The following is a 25,288-nucleotide window of genomic DNA, read 5'->3' on the forward strand; positions in this document are numbered from 1 at the left end:
TCTTCCCTTTATGCCTCCCCAGACCTATCTTTGACTCATACGCCTGCGTGTGGCTGTGTCTATCTGCATGAAGAGTGAGGAATAGAGAGAGACAAATATAGAGACGGTACTGGAGAGACAGTGAGTCATGAAGGTACACAAGGTAGCAGTGATTTCGTCGACTAAAACTATGAAAAAAAATGACAAACTACCTTTTTTTCACTGACAAAAACTAGATAAAAACGAAATAAAAACTAAGCTACGATGACTAAATGTATTGTCAATTTCGTCAACAAATAAAAACTAGACTAAAATGTTAGTGAGGGACGAGTGGAGAAGATATTCCAGAAGAACTAAAAGGACATTTTATGTTTGGTTGCGGTCCGGTGTTGCGGTCTGAAAATAGCAGACCTACAAGCTCACAACGCGTCGCGCTACGACGCATTGTGAGCTTGTAGATCGGCTATTTCCGGCATGCAACCAAGTGTAAAATCAAGTGTAAAATCAGCCATTACGTCAAGGCCAAAATACATTTTAGTTGACTAAATCAACTGTATATTTAGTCGACTAAAATCTTATGATATTTAGTCGACTAAAACTAGACAAAAACGAAAACATTTCAGATGACTGAAATATGACAAAAACTAAATGGAATTTTATTCAAAAGACTAAAACTAAATCAAAATTTGGTGTCAAAATCAACACTGCAAGGTAGAGAGTGAGACAGAAACATCGACAAAGAAATCACTGAGGAGAGAAAGACAGATAAATAGTCAGGAAGAAATCGAGACAGCCAGACGATACAGAGACTGAGGCAGCAGCAGGCTAACTGACTGAGTGCTAGTCTGTACTCATAATGACAAGGCTAAAAATGCTAACGCTAACTCAGCCTGTCCATCAGGAGCTGTTGACACCTCTAATTGGATTGAATCTATATTCCACATTAGCAAAGTGGACAAGAGGCCGAGACCCATCCATCTGGCCTCTCTAGTATCCATCCCTTATCCCTTGCTCCATCCTGTATCCACCTATCCCTTACCCTTCATCATATCCTCCTTCATCTCTCCCTCCATCCATCAACCAACCATCTCACCACCCTTCACTTAGCCTGGCATGGCCAGACTATATCACTGCGTGATATAGTCGGCCATGCACCTGATTGGTGCCCCACAACTTTGGGGGCAGCGAAATCCAATCACAGCCGAGCGGGGACAGACTAATCTACCAAGGGCTTTCTTCTTTTTTTTTTTGCACTGGCAGATTCCAGGCTACACAAGGTTCCTTCAATAATCTTTTCTGTAAACTAGACTAGAGAGACATTTTGAATTTCTCTCTAGTCTTACCCATCCTTTCATACACCTCTCTCTCTCTCTCTCTCTCTCTCTCTCTCTCTCTCTCTCTCTCTCTCTCTCTCTCTCTCTCTCTCTCTCTCTCTCTCTCTCATATTGTCCTTTCTCTCTCATATTGTCCTTGATATGATTTATCTAACAAAGGCCGGTGTCATTTGGCTGCTTTCAGGGCAGACAGTAATAGTAATGATAATAATAAACTCAGGAACAGGACGTTTAGTACTTCTTGATGTGTAGATAAAGGTTATGCAGTCAGCCATATGAGTCGACACAGAGCACAGATGCCCCGGGCAAGGAACCACACACAGGAACCACACTTGACCACAAAATGCACAACAAGCATACTGTATGCATAATATATATATGCACAAACGCACGTACAGGACACACAGCCACAAACAAGTGTGACAATACAGTGAATACACACAGGTCCACATGGCCGTTACTGTGTGTCATTATGTGACAACATAGATTCAGATTCAGATTCACTTTTATTGTCACTTATATGCACAGGTACAAGGTACATACATGTGAAAAACTTACGCTCGGAAGATCCAATAATAAAACAATAAAACTGATGATAAAACAACCTAAAAACACTCATAAGTAATAAATAAACAAACAAACAAACACAGGCAAATCAGTTTAAGGAAAGTGCATAGTGCAGAGTACAGTTATTGCACATTTCATTTTCCATTGTCATTTAACAGCCTGATGGCCTGTGGGAAGAAACTGTTCCTCAGCCTGCTGGTGCGTGCTGAGAGGATCTTGTATCCCTTTACCCTTCTTGATTTTAGCGGGAAAAAAAGTATTTTATGGGGGTGGGTGGGGTCTTTAATGATCCTCAGTGATTTATTTAGGCAGCGCTGGGTGTAGAGGTCCTCCATACTGGGCAGCTCACACCCGGTGATGTTCTCTGCAGTACGAACAACCCTCCTCAGCGCCTTAGGTTTCTGTCCATGCAACTACCATACCAGGATGTAAAGCTGCTTGTTAGGAGGCTCTCTATTGTGCCTCTGTAGAAGTCCCTGATGGTGTTGGGTCTCAGGCGGAATTCTTTCAGGCGCCAGAGCCTGTTTTACGACTGCAGTGACATGGCAGTCCCAGGTCAGGTCCTTCTCAATGTTTACTCCCAGGTACTTAAAGGTGTGCTCCCCCTGTAGTCGGTTATGGCTTGAAACCCCTGCCACAGGTGCCTCGGGTTGTTGGTGATGAGTTTTGACTCCATGCGTTGACTGTAATCCTTCTTTGCCTGTTTGATGGCCACTCTGAGTGAATAGCGTGAGTTGTTGTATTCCTCCACTGAGCCTGATTTATGGGCTACAGATCGTGTGTGGAGAGCTGCACGTATTTCACTATTTATCCATGGCTTCTGGTTCGGCATGATCTTTATATTCCTGACTGGAACAACAGCCTCTGTACACTCCCTGATGTAGGTGGTTACCTTGTTAGTGTAGTCATCAATATTCCCAGTTACCTTGAACGCCTCCCAGTCGGTTCGATCAAAACAGTCCTGCAAGATCGCCTCTGATTGGTCAGACCAGCGGCGAACAGTCCTATGGACCGGGGGCTCCCTCTTCAGTCTCTGCCTATAGGCAGGGAGCAGGAGGATTGAGCAGTGATCTGATTTGCCAAAAGCCGGGCGGGGGAGGGCTCTGTAGCCATTCCGGAAGAGAGTGTAGCAGTGGTCCAGCGTGTTTTCTTGAAAGGAATATGTTGGTGTTGATGTTTCCCTCGTGACACCAGGCCCGGTTCACCATGAGACACACGCCTCCACCCGTTTTCTTCTGCGAGAGCTCCGTGTCCCGATCTGTGCGATGAACAGAGACGCCCATGGGCTCAATGGCATGGCTTGGTGTTTTAGCAGATAGCCAGGTCTCTGTGAGACAGATCACGTTGCATCTCCTAATGTCGGGCTGGAAGAAGACCCTTGCCCGTAGCTCACAGAGTTTATTCTCCAGAGACTGTACATTAGCCAGCAACAGGCTAGGAAGTGGGGCTCTGTAAGCACGCCGCCTCAGCCGGACCAGAGTCCCGGCACGTCTGCCTCTCTTCCTCGGTTGGGTCCTCCTCAGTTCGGGGAATAGGTAACACACTTCTCTGATGTTCAGAAGCATTTGTTTGCTGTAGGCAATCTGTTTGGCGCTAGATGTACTGCCAGTTTTGTTGCTCTGTGCAATCGCCATCCTACAACCGATCTGATCCGATGATACAAGACCCTTCACCTAAAACCTACACTAAACTGTTACTAAACTGCTACCTATGCCTAGAGTAGCACAGTCTGTTAACTATTGTGGAGCTCCCAGCACGTCGCCCTCCTCACAGCGCCGCCAAAGGGGATAAAGATGAGCTAAATTTTGCTAGGTTAATATTCTCTGCCTCATGCATTATTTTTCAATAACCACAATGGCTCATCACTGATTATCCCTTACCAAAAATAGCAAAATTAATGTATGAATAAATGAATAAACAACTACAACAACCACATTAAGAAGCGATGGCGAGAGCTTTCAGAACGTAAACACGACAATGTGCATGAGCGGGGGACGGAGGTCAAAAAAACATTCACGTCGCTTCAGAAATTATGGGAAAATGCTCAAATCAATCTATCTACAAGCTCACAATGCATTGCAATGCGATGTGTTGTGAGCTTGTAGATCTACTATTTTCGCTATTTCTTTTACTTAAAAAAGAAAATGTTTGCCTATGACATGCCCAAAATAAGGATGCCATGTTGAAAGTGCCCATGGACAAAATACACAGCGCTGATTAAATGATGAATTATGTTGACCAAAGCATCAGCACGGCTCTGGGACTTGTTTCAAGTGGTTTATGACTCCATGGATATGAATTATATTTGTTTTGGCAACACTGATTGTACTTGTGAGTAGGAGAAATACATTTTTGCAATCGTGGAATTCTTATAACCTATGTTACTGTCCACTAGATCAAGTGTTTCCCAAACACAGTAAGAACCTAGGAAGATTTCAGGGAGATGAAAACACCTCACACCCACCACAATTAACCCATTAAAACCAGGAAAGTATCTGTGACATTTTAGATTTTAATGACTTTAACCAATATTTAATACTTTGGCTATTCAAAAATAGCAGATATACAAGCTTGTAGATCTTCTATTTTTGAAAACTCTTGAAAATGAATAAAATGAAAAATTTGAATATATATATATTTTTAAAGCGGACATTTTTAACTCAAATCTTTGATTCTGGGGGTCCCTGGAACAACATATTTTGATATGGGGGTCGGTAGTCAAATACACATAATTTTGGGGTCCTTGACATGAAAAAGTATGAGAACCACTGTTTTTTCATAAGACTGTAAGGATTTAGAAGACAAAATAGATAATTTAGAAAATAAAATACTCCATTCTTGGCTCTAAATATGACTATTGTTATCTGGTCTTTATTTCGTGGTTGTTAGACATAAAATCACTTCTTAACGTGGCTGCAGTTCTCAACTCTCTGCCCCAGTGGATTTGTCTTTCCTGCCAGAAACAGAATAACTTTTAATTCAGATAAGTAATATATCCATGCAGGTAGCTCATCTCTGAAATCAGAGATGAGTAGCCATAAATTTGACTTAACAATCAGAATGATCGATGAGTCAACCTCAAAGAAATCTATTACTCTAAAATATTGTTTGCATTTCTGCTCCCTCATCACTCTTCTTCACTTAGCCAACACTATCATTCATTGTTCCATCCTGTCCTTACACCTTTAGTCTTCTTAACAGCAAGTGTAGACAAACTGACGTCTCTCTATGGACAAAGAGGCTAGGAGGCGAGCAGCATTCAAATAAGATTATATAGTCACCTCTGCTAGTTACCCTACGGCAGTGGTTCTCAAACATTTTCATATTAAGGACCCCAAATTGATATGTTGTAGGTCAAGAACCATCATCTGAAAGGATTTTGTGGCAGGTACCCCCATAAGAGAAGATGATGTTAGATTTAGTGCAGAATTCTATAAACAGTATATCTGTAGGTGAAGACAGTAAAACCTATGATCTGAATAGCCTTTCTTATTCTCGCATTGGTCTAACCTCTAGCCATAATAGTGAAATTAACCACAATCTAGCATCCCTATTTTGGGCACATAATTATATGGACAACATCTTACAATAAATGCATGGAATCTCTGTACGTACACCTGTAATTCAAGTATCACAAGAACCAATCGACTCAATCAAATTCGGCACACGCGGCACACACGCCAACGACCGGAGGGAGTGCCGCGCTTGGCGTTGTGTCGTCGAATAGGCGTTTGTCCAGAACCGAATGTCTCAAGAGTGCAAGGCCCAAATGAGCCGCCCTGTTATGCGATAACATTATACCCGCTGTTAGAGAACCCATTGTAACCATCTGTCTGTCCGTGTCCCTTTTGTGCCCATATATGGATATCTCTGTATCTGTGTCTGCCTGTGTCCCTTTTATGCCCATTAGTGAGATCTCTATATCCGTGTGTCCTTGTCCCTTTTATGCCCATATGTGGAGATCCCTCATGTTATCAATAGCAGTGAGCGTTGGGCACCGGCCTTCTCGGGAAGAATACAAGTTGGGAACGATACAAAAAGGGAATGCATGCCCCACCTTGTTATGCAATATCAGCAAGACAGATCCCTGATGTTATCAGTTTATGGCCATATATGGGCATGGTCATATATGGGCATATCGGGGTTCTGGAAAGTCCTTGTGGAGTGGTAAACGTCTGTGGAGAATGTGTGAAGAATGTGCAAACTGCCTGTGGAAAGTGGACTGACTAAGTAATCAAATGGCAGGTGTGGGGAATTCAACAGGTGTGGCGAATTTGGCAAATCAAGCTTATAGGCTGGGGTTGCCATGGAAATCAATTGGCTCATTTGGGCCAGAGCCTTTTATGGCGGTTCTGTACAACCGCCTATCCGACCGACTCGACGCCAGGCACGGCACTCCCTCGGGTCATCCGCGACGTGCGTGCAGAATTTGAAATGTATCGGTCGGTCGAACGGTTCTCGAGATATGTGTATTGCAAACGTACATATATACGTACGTACAGAGATTCCTTGCATTTATTGCAAGATGACAACCCCAGCCCACCCCATTTGGATTCCCAACGATTCCCAATACCGAATTCCCCACACCTGCCATTACTTGATTACTTAGTCAGTCCACTTTATCCAAATATTCTCCAGACATTTAAGGACTTTCTAGAGACTGATCCCCGATATGCCCATATATGGGCATGCCCATATTATGGACATATACTGATAACATCAGGCATCTCCATATATGGGTATAACGAGTATTGCATCACAGGGTGGGGCATGCATTCCCTATTTGCATCCCGAGTAGGCCGGTACCCAACAGGCACCGGTCTAGTCTATCAAAACATTGTGAAAATAGCAGATCTAACAGCAACGTGTTGTGAGCTTGTAGATTTTATCCCCTCAAGGACTCCTGGGTGTCCCTGGACCCACATTGAGAACCACTGCCCTACGTTTTCAGGGCAAAGCCTTATTAATTTAAGTTCATTTTGGGTTCTGGGAAAGTCTCCCCACTGTACAAACATGGGACGTATTTAAACACTCCATACTTCAGCAAAAGTATGGAGTGTATACAGAATAAGAATAAGGATGCTGGGATTCAAGTGGTTAATTGCACGTAAACAGAGATAGACCTACCATTCTCATACTGGCATTGCCTGTGTACAGTGTACAGTGTACAACATCTGGATTTTGTGAAGCAATAAAACAACATAATCTTATGTGGGGTTTGGAGACCCAAGGGTCCTTGAGGGGGTTACCGGAATAGTGGGCATCTTAGAACCCTGAGCGCCTTTTAAAAAAAAGAATGTATTATTTTGGAAGACTGTCCCCCTCAGGTTCTCAACCTGTGGGTCGGGACCCCCAGGGAGTTACCACATGATTTGGGGGGGGGGTTACGTTCGGTGCCGAAATCTCACCGTTGAGCTGCGCAGCGCTGTTTAAACTGTAGACCCCACGACGTGCATTCCATGAGAAAAAAAAGCATGTCTCCATTTTAGCCGATGGTGCTGGCTAACGCCTGGAACGATAACATCGCTCACGCGAGTAAAAATGGCGGAGCGATCGTGCACACAAAATGAGTCGTTTTCCCCAGCGTAAAAAGTTTTGGAGTTATAGGGGTTTTAGAGAAGGAAATAGAGCGGAAGCGGATGTGCGCCATGTTTTTTGACACGATGATGCATCTGGCCCATCCTTGTCAGATTCACCGTGGGTGATCCCAAAGCTCCCGTATGGGGAAAAACGAAAAAAACAAAAAGACACCAAACACGGTTCGGACCGTGTTCGGCACCAGAGCGTTACTATGTGAAAACACGGTCCAGACCGTGATCGGCACCCGATGTGTTAATACCTAAAAAAAAGGAAATAAAAGAAAGAAATGAAAATTAAATAGACCATTACTGCATCCTACTATCCTACTATAATTCTAGTAACCTCTGTCTGTTTGTCTCTCTGTAGTGGTAGGTGAAGCTACCCGGTTCTCCTCACTGGCTGGAGCAATTGCTCTGATTTTGCACACAGCCATTGACCATTACCATCTGAACTTAACTGTGAAGCCCGTTTTTCAATTTCATCAAATCTCAGCTTCTTATTAGCGTTTTTGTGTGAAACACTGTCGCCATGGTTACGGGCCTGCCCAGCTATGGGACTGGCTCCCGGGTTGCCAGATCATGTGCGCATATCCCCCCACGGATGCGCTGCGCCGACCGGGTATGGTCTAGTCAAAAGTAATCAACAAACTATACTATAAAAACTGGTTAAACTAACATTGGCCAAATTGTCAAATAATATAAGAAAGAGGCTATCGAACCGAGACAAACTAAATGTAATGCCTCAACTTCTACATTCCATTGATTCCAAGTGCTTGTAGTTGTCAGGGTGGGGGGTCCCCAGTTCAAATATGATTTGGGGGTTCGCGGCCTGAAAAGGTTGAGAACCACTGCCATAAGAGACCATTTGGCTGTTTGGAGATCTGATGATATGATGGTGCACTGAGAAGATCTCTATCAGCTCACAACAACGCGCGTCCTGTATCCTTCCAGGGGATCTCTGGCTAACCGATTGATAGTTAGGAACCATTATGGACTTTTACAGGTCTGAAACTCTAGTGTACTTTAGTGTACTTTAGTGCACAAATGTAACCAATCTCAGGATTAAATTAACCGTGAGAATTTTACTGTATAAATTGCGGTCCCAGAGATGGGGGTCCGCATACTAAAGCAGTGGTTCTCAAACCTTTCCATGTCAAGGACACCCACATTAATAAGGATTTGGCCGCGGACCGCCATCTGACACGATTTTGGGCCATGGACCCTCATGCAAGATTTGTGTTCTTAACACATCGGGTGCCAAACACGGTCTGAACCGTGTGTTTACTTAGTGGCGGTTCCGAAGCTTCGGTGCCGTTCACGGTCTGAACCGTGATTTCAGTCTTTTTGTTTTTTTCGTTTTTCTCCGCGCGGGCGGGGCTAGAGCAGCTCTGGGAGCACCCATTGTAATCCTGCGAAGGAAGTGCCAGATCGCTCACCGGAAACACTTTTTTTTCCCCCACCCGCTTCCTGTCTATTTCCTACTTTGAAACGCCTATATCTCCAAATCTGTTTCCTGTGGGGAAAAACGGTCATGCGCGATGCGCGATCCCCCCCCCCCGTTGTAACCCGCGAGTGGAATGTTATGGTTCCAGCCTGTAGCCAGGCTCATGGCAGAACATGAATCGATGCTTTTTTTTGCGTGGATTTGCTTGTAACGCACGCGGACATTTTAAACAGCAAAGCGCAGTCAATGGGGAGAATGCTGGCACCCACGGTAAGTTGTTATGAAAAAATGCTGGCACCCGATGTGTTAAAATGTTTCAAAAACAGTAAAAAAAAGCTCATAATGTATCACATCGCCAGGCGTTGTGAGCTTGTATATCTACTATTTGCCAATGTATGCAGGTTAAAGTGGTTGAACTGATTTTGATGTTATACTAACTAATTTTGCTGGGGACCCCATCAAACCCCCTCAAGGACCCCTGGGGGTCCCCAGACCCCACTGTGTAGTAGCTGAATCCACCACTCCGGTCTAATAAAACAGTGCACAGTAGCCTATACTGTTAAATTAACACTGGGTGTTCATTTATTTATTTTTGTACACCTTCAGAGTTCATTTGTAGGCTAATAGGTCTACACTGAAGATGTACCAGTGGTGCTTAAGGTAACTAAGAACATTTACTCAAGTACTGTACTTAAGTACAATTTTGAGGTATTTTTACTTTATATTTCCAATTTTCAGTACTTTTACTTCTACTCCACTACATCTCAGAGGCAGATATTATACTTTTACTGCACTACAATTATTTGATAACTTTAGTTACTAGTTACTATGTAGATTTTGATCATTATTACAAAACATACATTAACCACATTCAGCCTTATATTTCAACTATTTGAAAATAGCACATCTACAAGCTCACAATGTGTTGCAATGCGACGCATTGTGAGCTTGTAGATCTGCTATTTTCAAAAGATTTTTACATTTTACACATTTGAAAACTTGTGAAATGGGACATTCTGCATAATAAGTACTTTATATTTTTGGTACTTTAAGTAGCCTACATTTTGATACCAATATGTTTGTAATTTTACTCAAGTAAATTTGAAGTCCGGACTTTTACTTATAACAGAATAGGCTATTTCTACATTGCAGTATTGATACTTTTTACATGTGAAAACATGTGAGTACTTTTTCGACCACTAGATCAGGGGTCTTCAACAGGGGGTCCGGGACCCCTAGGGGGTCCTCAGAGCTACTATAGGGGGTCCGCCAAATCTTTGTGTGATAGGATTTCTTTTTTTTTTACATTAACCACTTGAACCCTAGAATTCCTTTTCTGAGGGGAACATTAGCCGAAAATAGCAGATCTACAAGCTATTGTAGATCGGCTATTTTTGGCAAAGAGGCTATGTAGAGGGGGAAAAGAGCAGACTACGTAAAAAAATAAAAATAAATCTGAAACACAATTGTATACAATATAGAGTAGGGGGTCCCTGCTTCATCTCTCTCTCAGCTAGGGGGTCCTAGGCCTGAAAACGTTGAAGACCCCTGCACTAGATAATAGGTCTACACTCTAGTCTAGAATGTACAGTATGCAGGTGGGAATGGGAGGCCTCCCTCAGCCCATGACTGGGGCAGCAGCAGCAGCAGGCAGCTATGATCCTCCATCTTACAAAAAAACAATAACAGTCCAAATGCAAAGAAATGCCAAATCAATAGCATGTCATCACGTTTATTTTAAATCCACGTTGTTCATTATTTGATGTTTTTGTGTGACGTGCGTAGCTCAAACTGTGATCCGTTCGTGACTTCATTGTGCCAATGTGCGTAGTTAAATAGAAGGTAACCGGAAGACTCGCCCCAAAACACGCTCGCCCCCATTTTTTTCGCGGACCGCTCGGTTCTTTTCTTGTATTTGTTTTACTGAGGATAAGGCTAGAAATAAACAAGTTTAGGTTTAGCCATAGTTTTACTGGGGTTACGTTTAGGAATAAGGTTAGGTTTTAGGCATAGTTTACTGGGGTTACGTTTAGGAATAAGGTTGGGTTTTAGGCATTGTTTACTGAGGTTTGGTTCAGTGGTGGAAAAAGTAATCAAATTCTTTACTTAAGTAAAAGTACCAATACTGCAATATAAAAATACTCTGTTAGGGCGCGCTCCCACCGCACCTTTATTTTACCCCTGGGGCAGAATCTGCCAATGCTTTGTCAATGCAAATGCGTGGATTCCTGGTCTTGCGGATTTTTCCCAAGAATCCACGCATTTGCATTGACAAAGCATTGGCAGATTCTGCCCCAGAGGTAAAATAAAAGTGCGGTGGGAGCGCGCCCTTACAAGTAAAAGTCCAGAATTCAATTTACTTGAGTAAAAGTACAAAAGTATTGGCATCAAAATGTACTTAAAGTATCAAAAGTAAAAGTACTAAATATGTGAAAATAGCAGATCTACAAGCTCACAAGGCATCGCGCTGCAACGCCTTGTGAGAAGGAGAGTCAAATAGGGGGCTAAAGTAGTTAATGTATGTTTTATAATGTAATAATTTATATCTGAAAAGTAACTAGTAACTAAAGTTTTCAAATAAATGTAGTGGAGTACAAGTAAAAGTATTGGAAATTGGAAATACTCAATTAAAATACAAATACCTCAAAATTTTACTGAAGTACAGTCCTTAAGTAAATGTACTTAGTTACTTTACACCACTGGTTAGGTTTAGGAATACTAGCTGTGGCGACCGTTCCGAGATCGCCGGATTTGCCCCGGGGGGGCGACTGTGTTTCCGGGGCGAGCGTTTGGCATTCAAACAGAAAGAAGAAAAAAAACGCCCCGTTGACAAACAATGAAGAAAAGACGCTCTTTGGTAGAAATAACAATTAACGCCGTTTGAATTATCACAGCAGCCAACGACGATTGTCTGCATTCACTCACACTGATTATCGTATTATATTCATGTAATCCAGGGGAATAAAACACCATACGATGTGATTATATCTCCTTAAATTATATTACATTATATACAGGCCTCCTTAAATCGTAGCCAACGATGACAGCATTCATACACGTTATTATTATATTATAGTCATGTAATCCAGGGGGAAAACACCATACGATGTGATTATATCTCCAATTTCTCTCAATCTCAGCAGCATCTCCATCTTAACGAGACATTTAACGCAGCCTGCAGCGAAACAACAACACGAAAAGCCAAATAATATACTATATTATAGAGCAATAAATACTGACATGATGGTATTTAGGAAAAGGATGCGTTTTATTTACCTGAAAACAAGGCTCTGGTTGTTGTTGTTAACGACTCTCCTCTTGGTAAATATAGTGGTCCAGATAGGAGAGAATAACGACGGCGGATGATGATGCTGCTGCTGCTGCTTGAGAATGGATGCTGCTCTCTCTCTCCCTCTCTCTCTCTCTCTCTCTCTGTATATCTCTATGTCTCTCTGCCCCCTCCCTCTTCTCTGTCACGTCTTTCTGCCTGACTGGTGATGCGAGGTTAGCCTAAGCTTGAGAATGGATGCTGCTCTCTCTCTCTCTCTCCGTGTTGCCAAATTCTGTGAGAGAAATAGGCAACCAGGTCTATGAAAACAAGGCCAAAAGAACGCGTTGTGAGCTTGTAGATCCGTTATTTTCAAACAAATCTTGAAAGAAAAGCAAAACATTTTGAATATTTTTGAAACATTTTAACAACATAAATCTTGTAGTCCCTGGCACAAAATATTTTCAGATTGTGGGTTCTTGGATAATTACATATTCATTTGGGGGTCCTTGACATGAAAATATTTTAGAACCACGCACTGGTTTAAACAACATTTTAGGAAACAAGCCCAAAAAAGGCAACTACCAATATTTACAAGCAACTTTACAGAAAAACAAGTCGCTTATACTAAGCGGACATGGCAACAATGTCTCTCTCTCTCTCTCTCTCTCTCTCTCTCTCTCTCTCTCTCTCTCTCTCTCTCTCTCTCTCTCTCTCTCTCTCAAAATTAAACAACAAAACAAAAACAAAAAAAGTAAACCCATTCTATAGCCTGCCTACCGGCCGCAATTGTGGTTTGTTCAGTGGTGTAAAGTAGGCTGACTAATTAAGTACATTTACTCAAATTCTGCTCAAATAGCCTACTGTAGGCCTACTTAAGTACAACATCGATGCGACACAATGCGACACATTTTGGGCTTGTAGAGCTATTTTCAAAAGATTTGTACACATATTGAACTAATTGTGAAATGGGACATTCTGCATAATGAGTAGCCTACTTTTACTTTAGGTACTTGGTAGCCTACTCAAGTTAATTTTAAATACCAGACTTTGACGTGTAACTTGAGTATTTATGGATTGTGGTATTGATACTTTTACTTAAGTAAAACATTTCAGTACTTTTTCCACCACTGGGTTAGTTTGTTTGTTTATTTATGTTTACATTGACACAGAAACTGTCGCGTCGCGCAGTTTGTCAGTTTGTCACTAGGTGGCGACGCGTCACAGCCATGTTCACGATGTACACGTATGTCGTGATGTAGAGGTGACGTCGCAGAGTTTATCTCTTTAAAAGGCAACTTCATAGCCACACTTATGACAAGGTGTCAGACGTGCAAGTGCCAGAGAGAGAACCACCAGAGAAGATAAGATAACTACTTCGCCTGGTCTTGATACCCAGTTTCCATAAAAGGATAATGGGTCAGTCTGTGTTGTTGCAACAATCAGCAGCAAACAGGCCAGTTTTAGACAGTCCCATTCCTGGAGTCGTTGGGAGCGAGCCTCGTCCCAATTTGGTCGACTTAAACCAGACGGCAGTCGTTAGGCAGGGAGTCATGTGCAGAGATAGTCTGGATAGCTCAGAAAACGTATCAAAGTCAACGGCAGAGAATGAAGACCCCATTGGTTCAACTAAGAAAGGCAGTAAGAGGAGGGGGGCGATGAAGCGTGAGAGAGGACAAAGGGAGGAGGTAGCGGTCCAACGGGCTAAAAAGCCCAGGAAGATGCGTGGAAGAGGGGAGGAGACTGCAGCCCCAAAGGCAAGAAAGCCCAAGACGTCGCGGGGGCGTGTAAAGTTAGCAAATGCATATGTTAACAACGCCCTCAGGCGACGTACAATCTTCAGCAAGCGGAAAAATGGTTTGATAAAGAAGGCCCAACAGCTCGCCACGCTGACAGGAACCCAAGTTGTCGTGCTACTGGTCAGTGAAACGGGACGCATCTATGCATGGGCCACTCCCAAGCTCCAGCCCGTGGTGGAGGAGGCCAAAGCCCTCATCAAAACGTGTCTCCACTCCAAGGACCTGTCACCGCAGCATGATCCATCCACTGAGGAGCGCAGGAGCACCACAGTCTTTAAGAAGGAGGAGATGTCTGAGTCTGTGAGCGTCCTGGGGCAGCACACTAACAATGGTTTCAACCTGGTATTTAACAACAGGGCCATTCTACCGGCCACCGCCAACAGCAGCAGTGTCAAGTCCACGGTGCCCACAGCCGCCACCACCATCCAAGGGAGGCCTGTGTCGGCCCAGCAGCAGATCACTGTATTGCCACCAGAAACCGCCTTGCCCATCATTAGCCAAGGCCAGCTAAACCAGCTGCTGCAGCAGCAGCAGTACCAGTATGTCCCGGCCCAGTTTCAGCCTAACCACCACGCCCTGACCCAGACACAGGAGCAGCCCACCCAACAGCACATCCGGATGCTGCAGGTGCCGACCATCTACACCCCGCAGCGAGGGCAGCAGCCAATTTACCTGTACCCACAGCCTCCGCCTTACCCTCAGCAAGGGCACTACATCCAGGCCCCACAGGATCAGCACGTCCAGCAGATCAACGCTTTGTCCCACGGTCCATCTACTATGCAGGTGTACAATGCACCGGCCCAAGACATGGGTGCAGCAGTTTATCAGGGCACCATGCCAGATATACCGATCAGTGATGATGAGTATAGGAAATTGTCAGAAATTGTCGGCAATGCCGGTGCAATTTAAGCCTTTATTTATTTATACTTTTATTTGGACGGTACAGCGCATATTAATGAACACCACACGCAAAATGCTGTGTAAATACACCGGATTTAGGAAGAATGCTCATTTCCCCTTTAAAAGACCAAATAAAGAGAAGGCTGCGTTAGTTGTGCAAAGCAAGCACCCAAGCAAAAAAGAAGAGGAGACAGGAAAATGAGAAAAGAAAGATAATATAAAAAATAAAGCGAAAGAAGAAAGGAAGAATAGAGAAGAGAAGAGAAAATAACCTTTTGAGGGTGATTCAAATCTATATATACAATTTGAATCCTGCGCCATGTCGGTTGTCCGTATGCGACGCCAGTGTGACGGTGTGACGTAATCTGACATCACGCCAGTGTGACGTAATCTGACATCACGATGAGACGGTCGTCCCGAATATGGACACAACGCCAGTGTGACGTAATGACATCACATCCTACCTATAAATTCTAGGATGCCGTCAGATCGCACCAGTTCGACGGCTTCCATAGTGGGTTTTGGTCATTGGAGAGGTGATGCACGTCACCTCTTTCTGAAGTGGGTACTTTCAAAGCCTGCCGTGGATTTAGGAGAGCACAAAACTCTCTCTCACACTGTGAGGTGCCTGTAAGGTGGCACTGCAAAGTGAACGACGCGTCACGCTAGACGTTCGGGCCGCGTAGCGGCCCGAACTTCTAGTATATATATATATGTATTTTTTTTACCGATGAGATCCTCTAGCAGCAGCAGAGAGAAAAACAGGCCAGTGTCATGTGAGATGTGAGACACAATTAAGACAAACAAATGCAATGTCAGTGGACCCTGCTCCCATCATCTAAAAAATAAGAAAACAAAAGAAAAAGAGAATCACATGGATCATGTTCGGATAGGTGGTTGTCCAACCGATATGCCCATATATGGCCATATACTGATGACATCAGGGATCTCCGTATATGGGCACACAAGGGACAAGGACATACAGATATAGAGATATCCATATGCATATCTGGTAATAATAGGGACACAGGCAGACCGACAGATACAGAGATCTTCATATATGAGCACAAAACGGACGCAGACAGACAGGCGGGTACAACAGGTATATTTGGATCGATCCTGACTAAGTAGTCATTTTCATTTAAAGCAAAAATAAACATAAAAATCACAAACAAAAAGACCACCGGGTCTGATAACAATGTGTCTCAGATTTCATGCATTCGACCGATATGCCCATATATAGGCATAGAGATCCAGTTGTCCAGAACTGCCGATCCAACCGATATGCCCATATGGCCATACTGATGACATCAGGGATCTCCATATATGGGCATAAAAGAGACGGACAGATAGAGGTCTCCATATATGGGCATAACATGCACACAGGCGGACAGACAGCTACAGAGATCTCTATATATGGGCACAAAAGGGACACAGACAGACGGACGGACGGACAGATGGGCAGACGGGTATAATGTGTATTGCAGAAACGGGTGGGGCATGCGTTCCCTATTTGCATTGTTCCTGACTTGCATCGCTCCCGAGTAGGCCGGTGACCGGTCTAGTACATACAATAATGAAGATCCGACCCCCATTGAGTTCTATTAGAATTGTATTTCAATATTTCAAAAGATAGGTGATGAAAAGACGTGTGGAGGCACTTCCTCTGCCTTACTGGCAGCATGAACAAGAGATTTGGCACTGATTACTGAGTCAGAAACGACAATGCCATCTTTGTCGTCGGGGAAGAGAAAATCCCCCTCCTGTCTGAACAACCCCTCAAAAGTCTGGGGAGGCAGTACACCGCAGAGCTATCTGATAAACAGATGGGGAGGACCGTCATGAAACAGCTCACGGACGGTCTGGCAAGGATTGACCAGAGCCAACTCCCTGGGAAGTACAAGGTCTGGTGCTACCAGATGATACTCTACAGAAGGGTGATGTGGCCCCTGAAAATGAGCGAGATCCCCTCATCCGCCGTGAGTAAGATGGATGGAAAAGCCAATTCATTCATCAGAAAGTGGCTGGGACTGCCACGTTGCCTTTCTGAAACTGGCCTCTTTGGGAAGAATGCACTGCAGCTTCCACTGCAGTCCATCAGTCTCGGCTACATGCAGGAGAAGTCCAGGCTGGTCCTCGAGCTAAGAGAGTCCACAGACCAGTCAGTGAGGAACGCCAACGCCAGGGTTCCCACTGGCAGAAAGTGGAACGCCCAAGCAGAGGTTGACCAAGCCGTCAGTAGGCTGCAGCACAGAGAAATCATGGGTAGAGTCCAAGCAGGAAGAACAGGGCTAGGATGGGGAGAAGCGCCACGGTTCTGGTCCAAGGCTAACCGTAAGGAGAGGAAGGAGATGGTGGTGGCAGAGGTGTCAAGGATAGAGGAAGAGCGCTACAAGATCAAGGCCGTGTCACAGAGCCGACAAGGAAGTTGGACAACCTGGGAGGGAGTTGTCAACCGGAAGATCAGTTGGTCTGACCTGTGGAAGATTCCACAGGCAAGGATCAGCTTCCTCATTCGTGCTACTTATGACACGCTTCCCTGTCCTCGTAACCTGCATCAATGGTTCGGGAATGAGGAATGCTGCTCACTCTGCAGTGCTCCCAACGCAAGCCTCCAGCACATTTTGTCAGGCTGCAAGATCGCACTCTCCCAGGGGCGCTATAGATGGCGCCACGACCAAGTCCTGGGGAAACTGGCTGAGGTGCTGGAGGAGCGCCGACGGGGCAGCAAAGAATCACCAGCAGAGAACCACACCAGCTTTGTCATGGAAGGGGGTGGACGAAGAAACAACAGGCCAAGAGAGACATCGAGGCCCTTCTCCCCCGACCAGGAGTGGGACATGAGAGTTGATCTCAAGACGCAGCTCCGGTTCCCCACGGAGATCACAATTACATCTCTCCGCCCTGACATCGTGGTGTGGTCCACCAAGGCAAGAGCGGTGCACCTCATCGAACTGACAGTGCCATCAGAGGAGGGGATTGAGGCCGCCTTCGAGCGCAAGAAGGCCAAGTACTCAGAGCTGGCTGCTGAGTGCCGGGAGGCCGGCTGGAAGGCCACCATCTACCCAGTGGAGGTTGGCTGCCGAGGCTACGTGGGGCAGTCAGTCACACGCCTCCTGAGGGATGCAGGAGTGACAGGAGGGAAGCTGAGGAAGGCCATAAAAGACCTGGCAGAAGAGGCCGAGAAAGGAAGCTTTTGGCTCTGGTTGAGGAGGAAGGATAGGAGCTGGGGAAAGAACAACTAACCCCGACAACAGCCGCAGGGGGTAACAACTGTCAGCTGCAGGGGGTGACAGGGAGACGTCCCTGTCACTGCTCCGCCACCAGGAGACGTTCTAGTGATTAAAGGAGCGAAACGTTGAGGAATGGTGGTTCCTAGCTGATGACCCTGCAGCTGACCCGTGGGCACCGGAGGAGGTGCGACAGGCAGCAATGCCAAGCAGGTAATTCCATCTACTTGTACATTAACCATCAGTTTGTGAAATTAACCTCAGGCAATCACACATGTCAAAAAAACAGTCCTTATAAGGGCCACCTCCTCCTCTTCTCTTGCTGTGACCTTGCCACGGTGGAGAGAATGAGTGATTCAGTGACCCTGGTGCTGGGTCCTATGCCGGTGTGGGGTTGAGAACTCCTGAGAGAGGTTCAGCGGACTGGATACAGGTGAGAGTCCAGACAAAGAACAGCAAAGGAATATTCTCTCTTTCTGTAATTAGTGAGGGGTTTCACTAAGGATATTTGTCTTATTATCATGAGAGTTGCAGCAGTATACATTGCTTGAAGCTGTCCTTTTAGTGAGTAAAAGAAAGAAAGTAAGAACACAGATGTGTGCTGAATTAGACCTCTACTTCCATCTGCTGGAAGTAGAGACACAATAAATAGAACAAAGCATATACATGAACATAATATTTATACATGTCAGTCAAAAGGATGAAATGCAAAAAAAGCTGATAGCTTATTGCCATTGTGGTAACTCTGAGAAGTGTACACATTCAGTAGTGCAATGTATCAAAAATGTACTACTTCCATCACTGTGCAAATGTAACCAAAAGGAAAGTTGATAAATGAACACTAAGGATTAATGCCTTTTAATGCCCCTTTGAAATAAAAGTATCTAGTTTCTGTGCTAGGGCTCTTTTCTCATTAGGAAATTGTCACACAAAGAAAAATAAGTCCTTTTTTATATACACCTGGATTTAAGCACTGTCTATAAGGTATTTAAGATGTAAGTACTTTCTTTAACTTGGTTATATTAGCCTGCAGGGTCTATGGTCTGGAGCCAGGCTATAGGGTTATATAAGCATACGATGCGTATATATTTAAATAATCCATGTAGGGAAATCAGAATTATTCAATACTGAACATTGCCTTTTTTTTTAAATCTTGAAATAATTATTAAATTGAACTTAGCGTATAAGGCACTACATTATTTGACTTATTGGCCATGTGTTTCAATTCATTCCTCTTATAAAGTTGATTGAATGGACCCAGGTTACCCAGAGATACTTTATGGGTGATGAGGGTATCATGGTGGACTTTGTAAAAGCTGTCAGTGTCACTTGTACTATGTAGGCATTAAACTGGTGACACAAGGTTATGTAGGCATAGGCCCAACAAAGAAATGAAATTACAGTTTGTAATAAGTGGTAAAACGGTGCCCCCTTGTGTTTGAAATTGTTGTCACGTCCAGTGTTTATACAGTCAGTGTTACACCACCCCATGAGATTGTATTTAAAATGAAAAAGAACACAAACAAATCACGCAAAAATAATTGAATCGTATATCTGTCTAGGACTTAGTTCAATTCAATAACTCAGCTCAGTTAGTGATACATTTATACAATACATTAATTAGGGCTGCAAAATATTGATTATTTTCTTATTATTCTATTGATTACTTTTTACAATTAATTGAATAATCGATTTTTTAATGCATTTTATTTCGTGTTATATCAAGGCATCGATTAACCCACTGAACTATTTCAAACTTCATCGACAGCTGTGAGCTTGTAGATCTGCTATTTTCATTCATTTTTGAATGATTTGGGATCCATACACCGCCTGCAGTTGCTACAGAATGCCACTGCCAGACTCATTGCTGTGACCAAGAGATCAGAGCACTGGCTGCCAGTAACTTTTAGAATAGATTTTAAGATTTTATCTTCTGAGCTTTCCTTCTGTCTCTCTGAAACACTGTCTCCCTCTTAGCTTTCTGACTGGATGTCTCTCTTACACTGTCTCCCTCTCATCTTTCCTACGGGATGTCTCTCCTACACTGTCTCTCTCGCTCTCTCACTTTCCTATACTGTTTCTCCTACACTGTCTCCCTCTTAGCTCTCCTACTGTCTCTCACTCCAACACCTTCTCCCTGGTTGGCAGCTTTACAACTTCTGTCTGTCTCACTGTATCCCTCTCAGCTTTCCTACTCACTGTCTCTCCTACACTCTCTCTATCTTGGCTTTCCTACTGTCTCTCATACACGGTCTCTCCTTCACCTTTCGTACTGTCTGGTACAGAAGAAGTATTGCTCAGGTCGACCTTTATTTAATATTTAATATTTACATGATATGTATTTTAATTGTGGAAAGAAGAGCCGATCTACTAGCTCACAACGAGTCGAATCACAAATTATTTATTTATTTATTTGAAAGTGAAAGTTAAAGTGGTTAAGTGTGTCTGTGGATTTTATGAATATTGAACCAAGGAAAAATATTAGATTTTGTTACCTTTTTTGTATTGGATCCAATGGAACACAGTTTCTTCTTTCCATTTGCTAAAAAGCAATCAGGAGACCCATCGGCAAAAAAAGGGGGAAAAAGTTTTTGTCGTGGAGCTCTGAATCTAAGAGAGATTACCTAAAAGTAACCTTTTGGACATACAAGGTTTCCACCCGACAGTGACAACCTTTTTTAAAAATCGCTGCGGCCTCATCTACAGAGTAGATGTCTGGCGCCTTGCCAATAAATGTTTCGCAGGCTACAACGCAAGTTTTAGTTGAAAAAATGTTGAAACTTTTTATTTATTCTACACATTTTAGGCTATCCCTTGTCATAAGGCCAAGGGATAGCCAACGAAATTAAATAAACTGAGGCTGAGGGAACATAGGGTCTAATTTGGGATTGGGGAACATTGGGCTGAGGGAATTTAGGGTCTAATTTGGGATTGGGGAACATAGGGCTAAGGGGACATAGGGTCTAATTTGGGATTGGGGGAACATAGGGCTGAGGGAACATAAGGCTGAGGGAACATAAGCATGACCCCGTTTATACGATACCGGATGCTGCAGTTTCACTAAGTTCTGCAAATGCAGTCCTAGAACCACTTTTGACGGAAATCAAAAACAGAGTTGGCAAGCCATATATGGTGGACGGAATAGGTTATAATCGGGTTCAAACCTGCACATTTTGAGCGTTGAGTGGAAAGACAATTGCACCCCCTGACCCGACACAACCATAAATGACTAGGGTCCTAGAAACTGTAATGAATCAGCTTTCGATATTTCAGGAATGCCCTACGTTTTCTGTGTCAGCTCATTTGATGTTGGTGCACATGTCACGACATGCCCGTTGTGATGTAACAGTGACGTAACAGTGTCGAAATAGCGGATCTTTCAAAGGCAGGTAACAGCCATACAGCTGACTTGCACAGGCATGTCAATGTGCAAGAGTCACAGAAAGAAGTACAATACAATAGAATGCTCTCTGCCAGTTAATGCCTGAACAAGTCACTGAGGACCAGACGACTCACCGGCTGAGTCTCGGGGGGAGCGAGGCTCACAACTTCAATCTTCTGCTGGCCTCTGACATATCCTCCCATCCCAATGATGATGGAGAGGATCAAGGAGAATCCGAGAATGGTCAATCTGCAAGTTCCTGCCAGAGCAATGGGAAGAGGAAAGTTTCCCGCAAGAACAGAAACGCCATCACAGCCAATGTGGCTGGGGCCAAATTCGACATTCTACATATAGTCATCAATGAAATGGCTTTCCGCAAAACCTGGGGCGCGGATGAGGCCAACCTCATCTGGACTGATTCACTGGTGCAGCACGAGAAAATCACAGAGCTCAGAAACTACCAGAGAATTAACCACTACCCTGGGATGTCAGAGATCTGCCGGAAAGACTTACTGGCAAGAAACATGGCCAAAATGATCAAGTGCCAACCTCAGGAGTACAGCTTCATTCCTAGGACGTGGAACTTAACCACTGAGTACACTCAGTTCCAGAACTATGTCAAAGAGCAACACAGGAATGGCAAGCAGAAGACGTTCATCATCAAACCTTCCTACGGAGCAGAGGGCCGCGGAATCTATCTGATCCGTAAGTATTATAAGCTCCCTGTTCAAGAGCACTTCATTGCCCAGGAGTACTTGGACAAGCCCTTCCTGGTAGAGGGTTACAAGTTTGACCTCCGCATCTATGTCCTGGTTACTTCCTGTGATCCGCTACGTATCTACCTCTACAATGATGGCTTGGTGCGAATGTGCACTGAGAAGTATCATCCACCCAATGAAGCCAACCTGAGCCAGCATTACATGCACCTAACCAACTACTCAGTCAACAGGCAGAGTGAGAACTTCATGAATGGCGAGACAGCAGACAAAGGCAGCAAGAGATCTATCGGCTGGTTCATCGAGTTCCTACGTGCCAACAGCTACAATGTGGCTACATTCTGGGGAAACATCTCTGAACTGGTAGTGAAGAGTTTGATTGTGGCAGAGCCCCATTTATTGCACGCCTACCGCAGGTGTCGCCCTGGTCAGCCACCAGGGAGTGGCAGCGTCTGCTTCGAGGTGCTGGGCTTTGATATCTTGCTGGATCATATGCTCAAACCCTGGCTGCTGGAGATCAATCGAACTCCAAGCTTTAGGACTCATCAGAAGATAGATTATGACGTCAAGAAAGGGGTGCTTCTCAGCACCCTCAAACTGCTCAACATTAAGGCCAGCGATAGGAAGTGTAACCTAGCTCAGCAGAGGGAAGCGGCTCAGAGACGGCTCTATTTACATGACCCCACGAAGAAGCTGTCAGCCACTTCGTCAGACAGGGAGAAACAGCAACACATGCTGACACAGAGTAAAGAAAGATTGAAAGATCAACAGGCTGCAATCCACATGCATGAACAGCAAAATCTGGGGAACTACAGATGTATTTACCCTCCAGACGACAAGAAGCTTTTGAAGAAGTATGATGGGCTGCTGTCTGCTGCCTTTCAGACTTTCCAAGCCGGGGGAGCCGCTGTGTCCTCACTGACAATCAGGACACAGATACCAGAAGAACTCAGTGAATTAACGAGTGGGAGTAGCACTGACAACTCCTACTCATCATCTGAAGAAGAGGAGGAGATGGAAGGGGAGGAGAGGATAGGGGGAGGAGGCATATGTGGTGGATTATCCCTCACAAATGGGCCATCTGCAGACTTCCAGAGCAGTGAGACAAGTATGGTATGCCCCAAGAAGAAGTGCACCGTCACTGCCTACGTGGGTGGCACCAGATTCGAGATTATTCAAATCGTCATCACTGAATTGGCTTTCCTCAAGACCTGGGACAAGGACAAGGTGGTTAACCTCATATGGAAAGATGCAGTGGTGCAGAAGAATACAATCGCTCAGCTCAAGGACTACCAGAGAATCAACCACTACCCCGGAATGGGAGAGATCTGCCAGAAAGACTTACTCGCAAGAAACATGGCCAAAATGCTCAAGTGCCAACCTCATGAGTACAGCTTCACCCCCAAGGTGTGGGTCTTCCCTGCTGAGTACACTCAATTCCAGAACTACACCATAGATCTTCGCAGAAAACACAAGAAGAAGACGTTCATTGTCAAACCCGTCAACGAAGCAGAGGGTCGCGGGATCTATTTGATCCGTAACTGTGAGAAGATACCTGCTCATAAGCACTTAATTGTCCAGGAGTACTTCGAAAAGCCCTTCCTTTTGGAGGGCTACAAGTTTGACCTCCGAATTTACGTCCTGGTTACTTCCTGTGATCCACTACGCATCTTTCTCTACAATGATGGCTTGGTGCGAATGTGCACTGAAAAGTATCGTGCACCCAATGAGGCCAACATGAGCCAGCATTACATGCACCTAACAAACTACTCTGTCAACAGACACAACAAAAAATTCACGCATGGCGAGACGGCAGACAAAGGCAACAAGAGATCCATTAGCTGGTTCATTGAGTTCCTCCGTGTCAAGAACTATGATGTGGCCAAGTTCTGGGGCGACATCTCTGAACTGGTAGTTAAGACTCTGATTGTGGCAGAGCCCCATGTATCATATGCCTACCGCATGTGTCGCCCTGGTCAGCCACCAGGGAGTGACAGTGTCTGCTTCGAGGTGCTGGGCTTTGATATCATCCTGGATCGTAAGCTCAAACCCTGGCTGCTGGAGATCAATCGAACTCCGAGCTTTGGGACTAAACGGAAGGTAGATTACGACGTGAAGAAGGGGATGCTTTTCGATGCCCTTACACTGCTCAACATTAAGGCTACTGATAAGAAGCGTAATCTGGTTCAGCAGAAGGTGGAGGCTCAGACACGGCTCTATGGACACGGTTCCGTGAAGAGGTTGTCAGCCAATTACTCAGGCAGGGAGAAACAGAAGCACATGTTGGAAAAAAGGAAAAAAGAACTGAAAGAGCATCTGGCACAGGTCCAGAAGCAGATCTCCAGGGAGGAGCATGAAAAACTACATCTAGGTAACTACCAACGAATTTATCCCCCCGATGACAAGTTTCTTTTGGAGAAGTATGAGAGACTGCAGATTTCTGCCTTTCAGACCTTCCTCGGGCGAGGTGCCTCACTTCAGAAGGCAATGAATAATCCTCTGAAACGGTTGAAGGAAGAGGAGATCCTAGAGCTGCTGTGTCAGTGTGAGCGGGACTATGAGAAACTGATGGGAAAGGAAGAGAAGAAAGAGGGAGAAGGTGAGGTTGTGGTGGAGCAGAGTAGAGCTAGAAGAGAATTTCCTACAACCTGAGTAAAGGCAAGAAGAGTTTAGACAAGAGGAGCCAACCCTATAGAAGGTCTTGAAGGGCGGATCCAAAGCCTTGCGCTCGGTACCAGCGCCGCTTCCTATTGCTTCATCAATCTATGTCCCCGCTCCCCGCTCCCCCCCCCCCGGCCTGTGCACGGAACACGCTGACGTCACCAAATTTAGAGCGACGCCCCTCTGCACTCTGTTTGGTTAGGAGATAACAAGGTTTAGAAACCACCGTTCCTGCAAGGTTCCCCCAGGCTTTTTTTCTTTTGAAACAAAAAAAAAGGGTTTCCGAGGCTAAGAAGAGTTTGACCGAGTTCTCAGGTGGTGTGCAATGGAAACCTTCAATCAAGTCACTAAAATCCTACAAGTTACACGCTTGTCTCCAAATCCTGCAGTTCACTGACTGGATTTATCCCAAGGGAGACAACACCAGGT

General features: G+C 44.6%; 2 protein-coding genes across 2 annotated transcripts in view; one reads left to right on the forward strand and one right to left on the reverse strand.

Annotated features, from left to right (window-relative positions):
• clip3 (CAP-GLY domain containing linker protein 3) overlaps window positions 1-12,298 on the reverse strand; it is a 43,525-nt gene extending 31,227 nt beyond the window's left edge. Inside the window, exon 1 of the mRNA XM_084064201.1 lies at window positions 12,180-12,298. The gene's annotated coding sequence lies outside the window, so the exon portion shown is untranslated. The remainder of the gene's footprint in view (window positions 1-12,179) is intronic.
• Window positions 12,299-21,580: 9,282 nt separating this feature from the next.
• LOC311050013 (tubulin polyglutamylase TTLL7-like) lies at window positions 21,581-24,850 on the forward strand (the record flags this gene model as incomplete). Its single annotated transcript, XM_084063980.1, has 2 exons — window positions 21,581-22,187; window positions 23,712-24,850. 2 exons carry the CDS (start codon window positions 21,581-21,583, stop codon window positions 24,848-24,850), a joined length of 1,746 nt encoding a protein of 581 aa, XP_083920106.1.
• Between the last annotated feature and the right edge of the window lie 438 nt (window positions 24,851-25,288).

Source organism: Gymnoscopelus microlampas, assembly GCF_963454915.1.
Source record: "Gymnoscopelus microlampas genome assembly, chromosome: 8".
Taxonomy (NCBI): domain Eukaryota; kingdom Metazoa; phylum Chordata; class Actinopteri; order Myctophiformes; family Myctophidae; genus Gymnoscopelus; species Gymnoscopelus microlampas.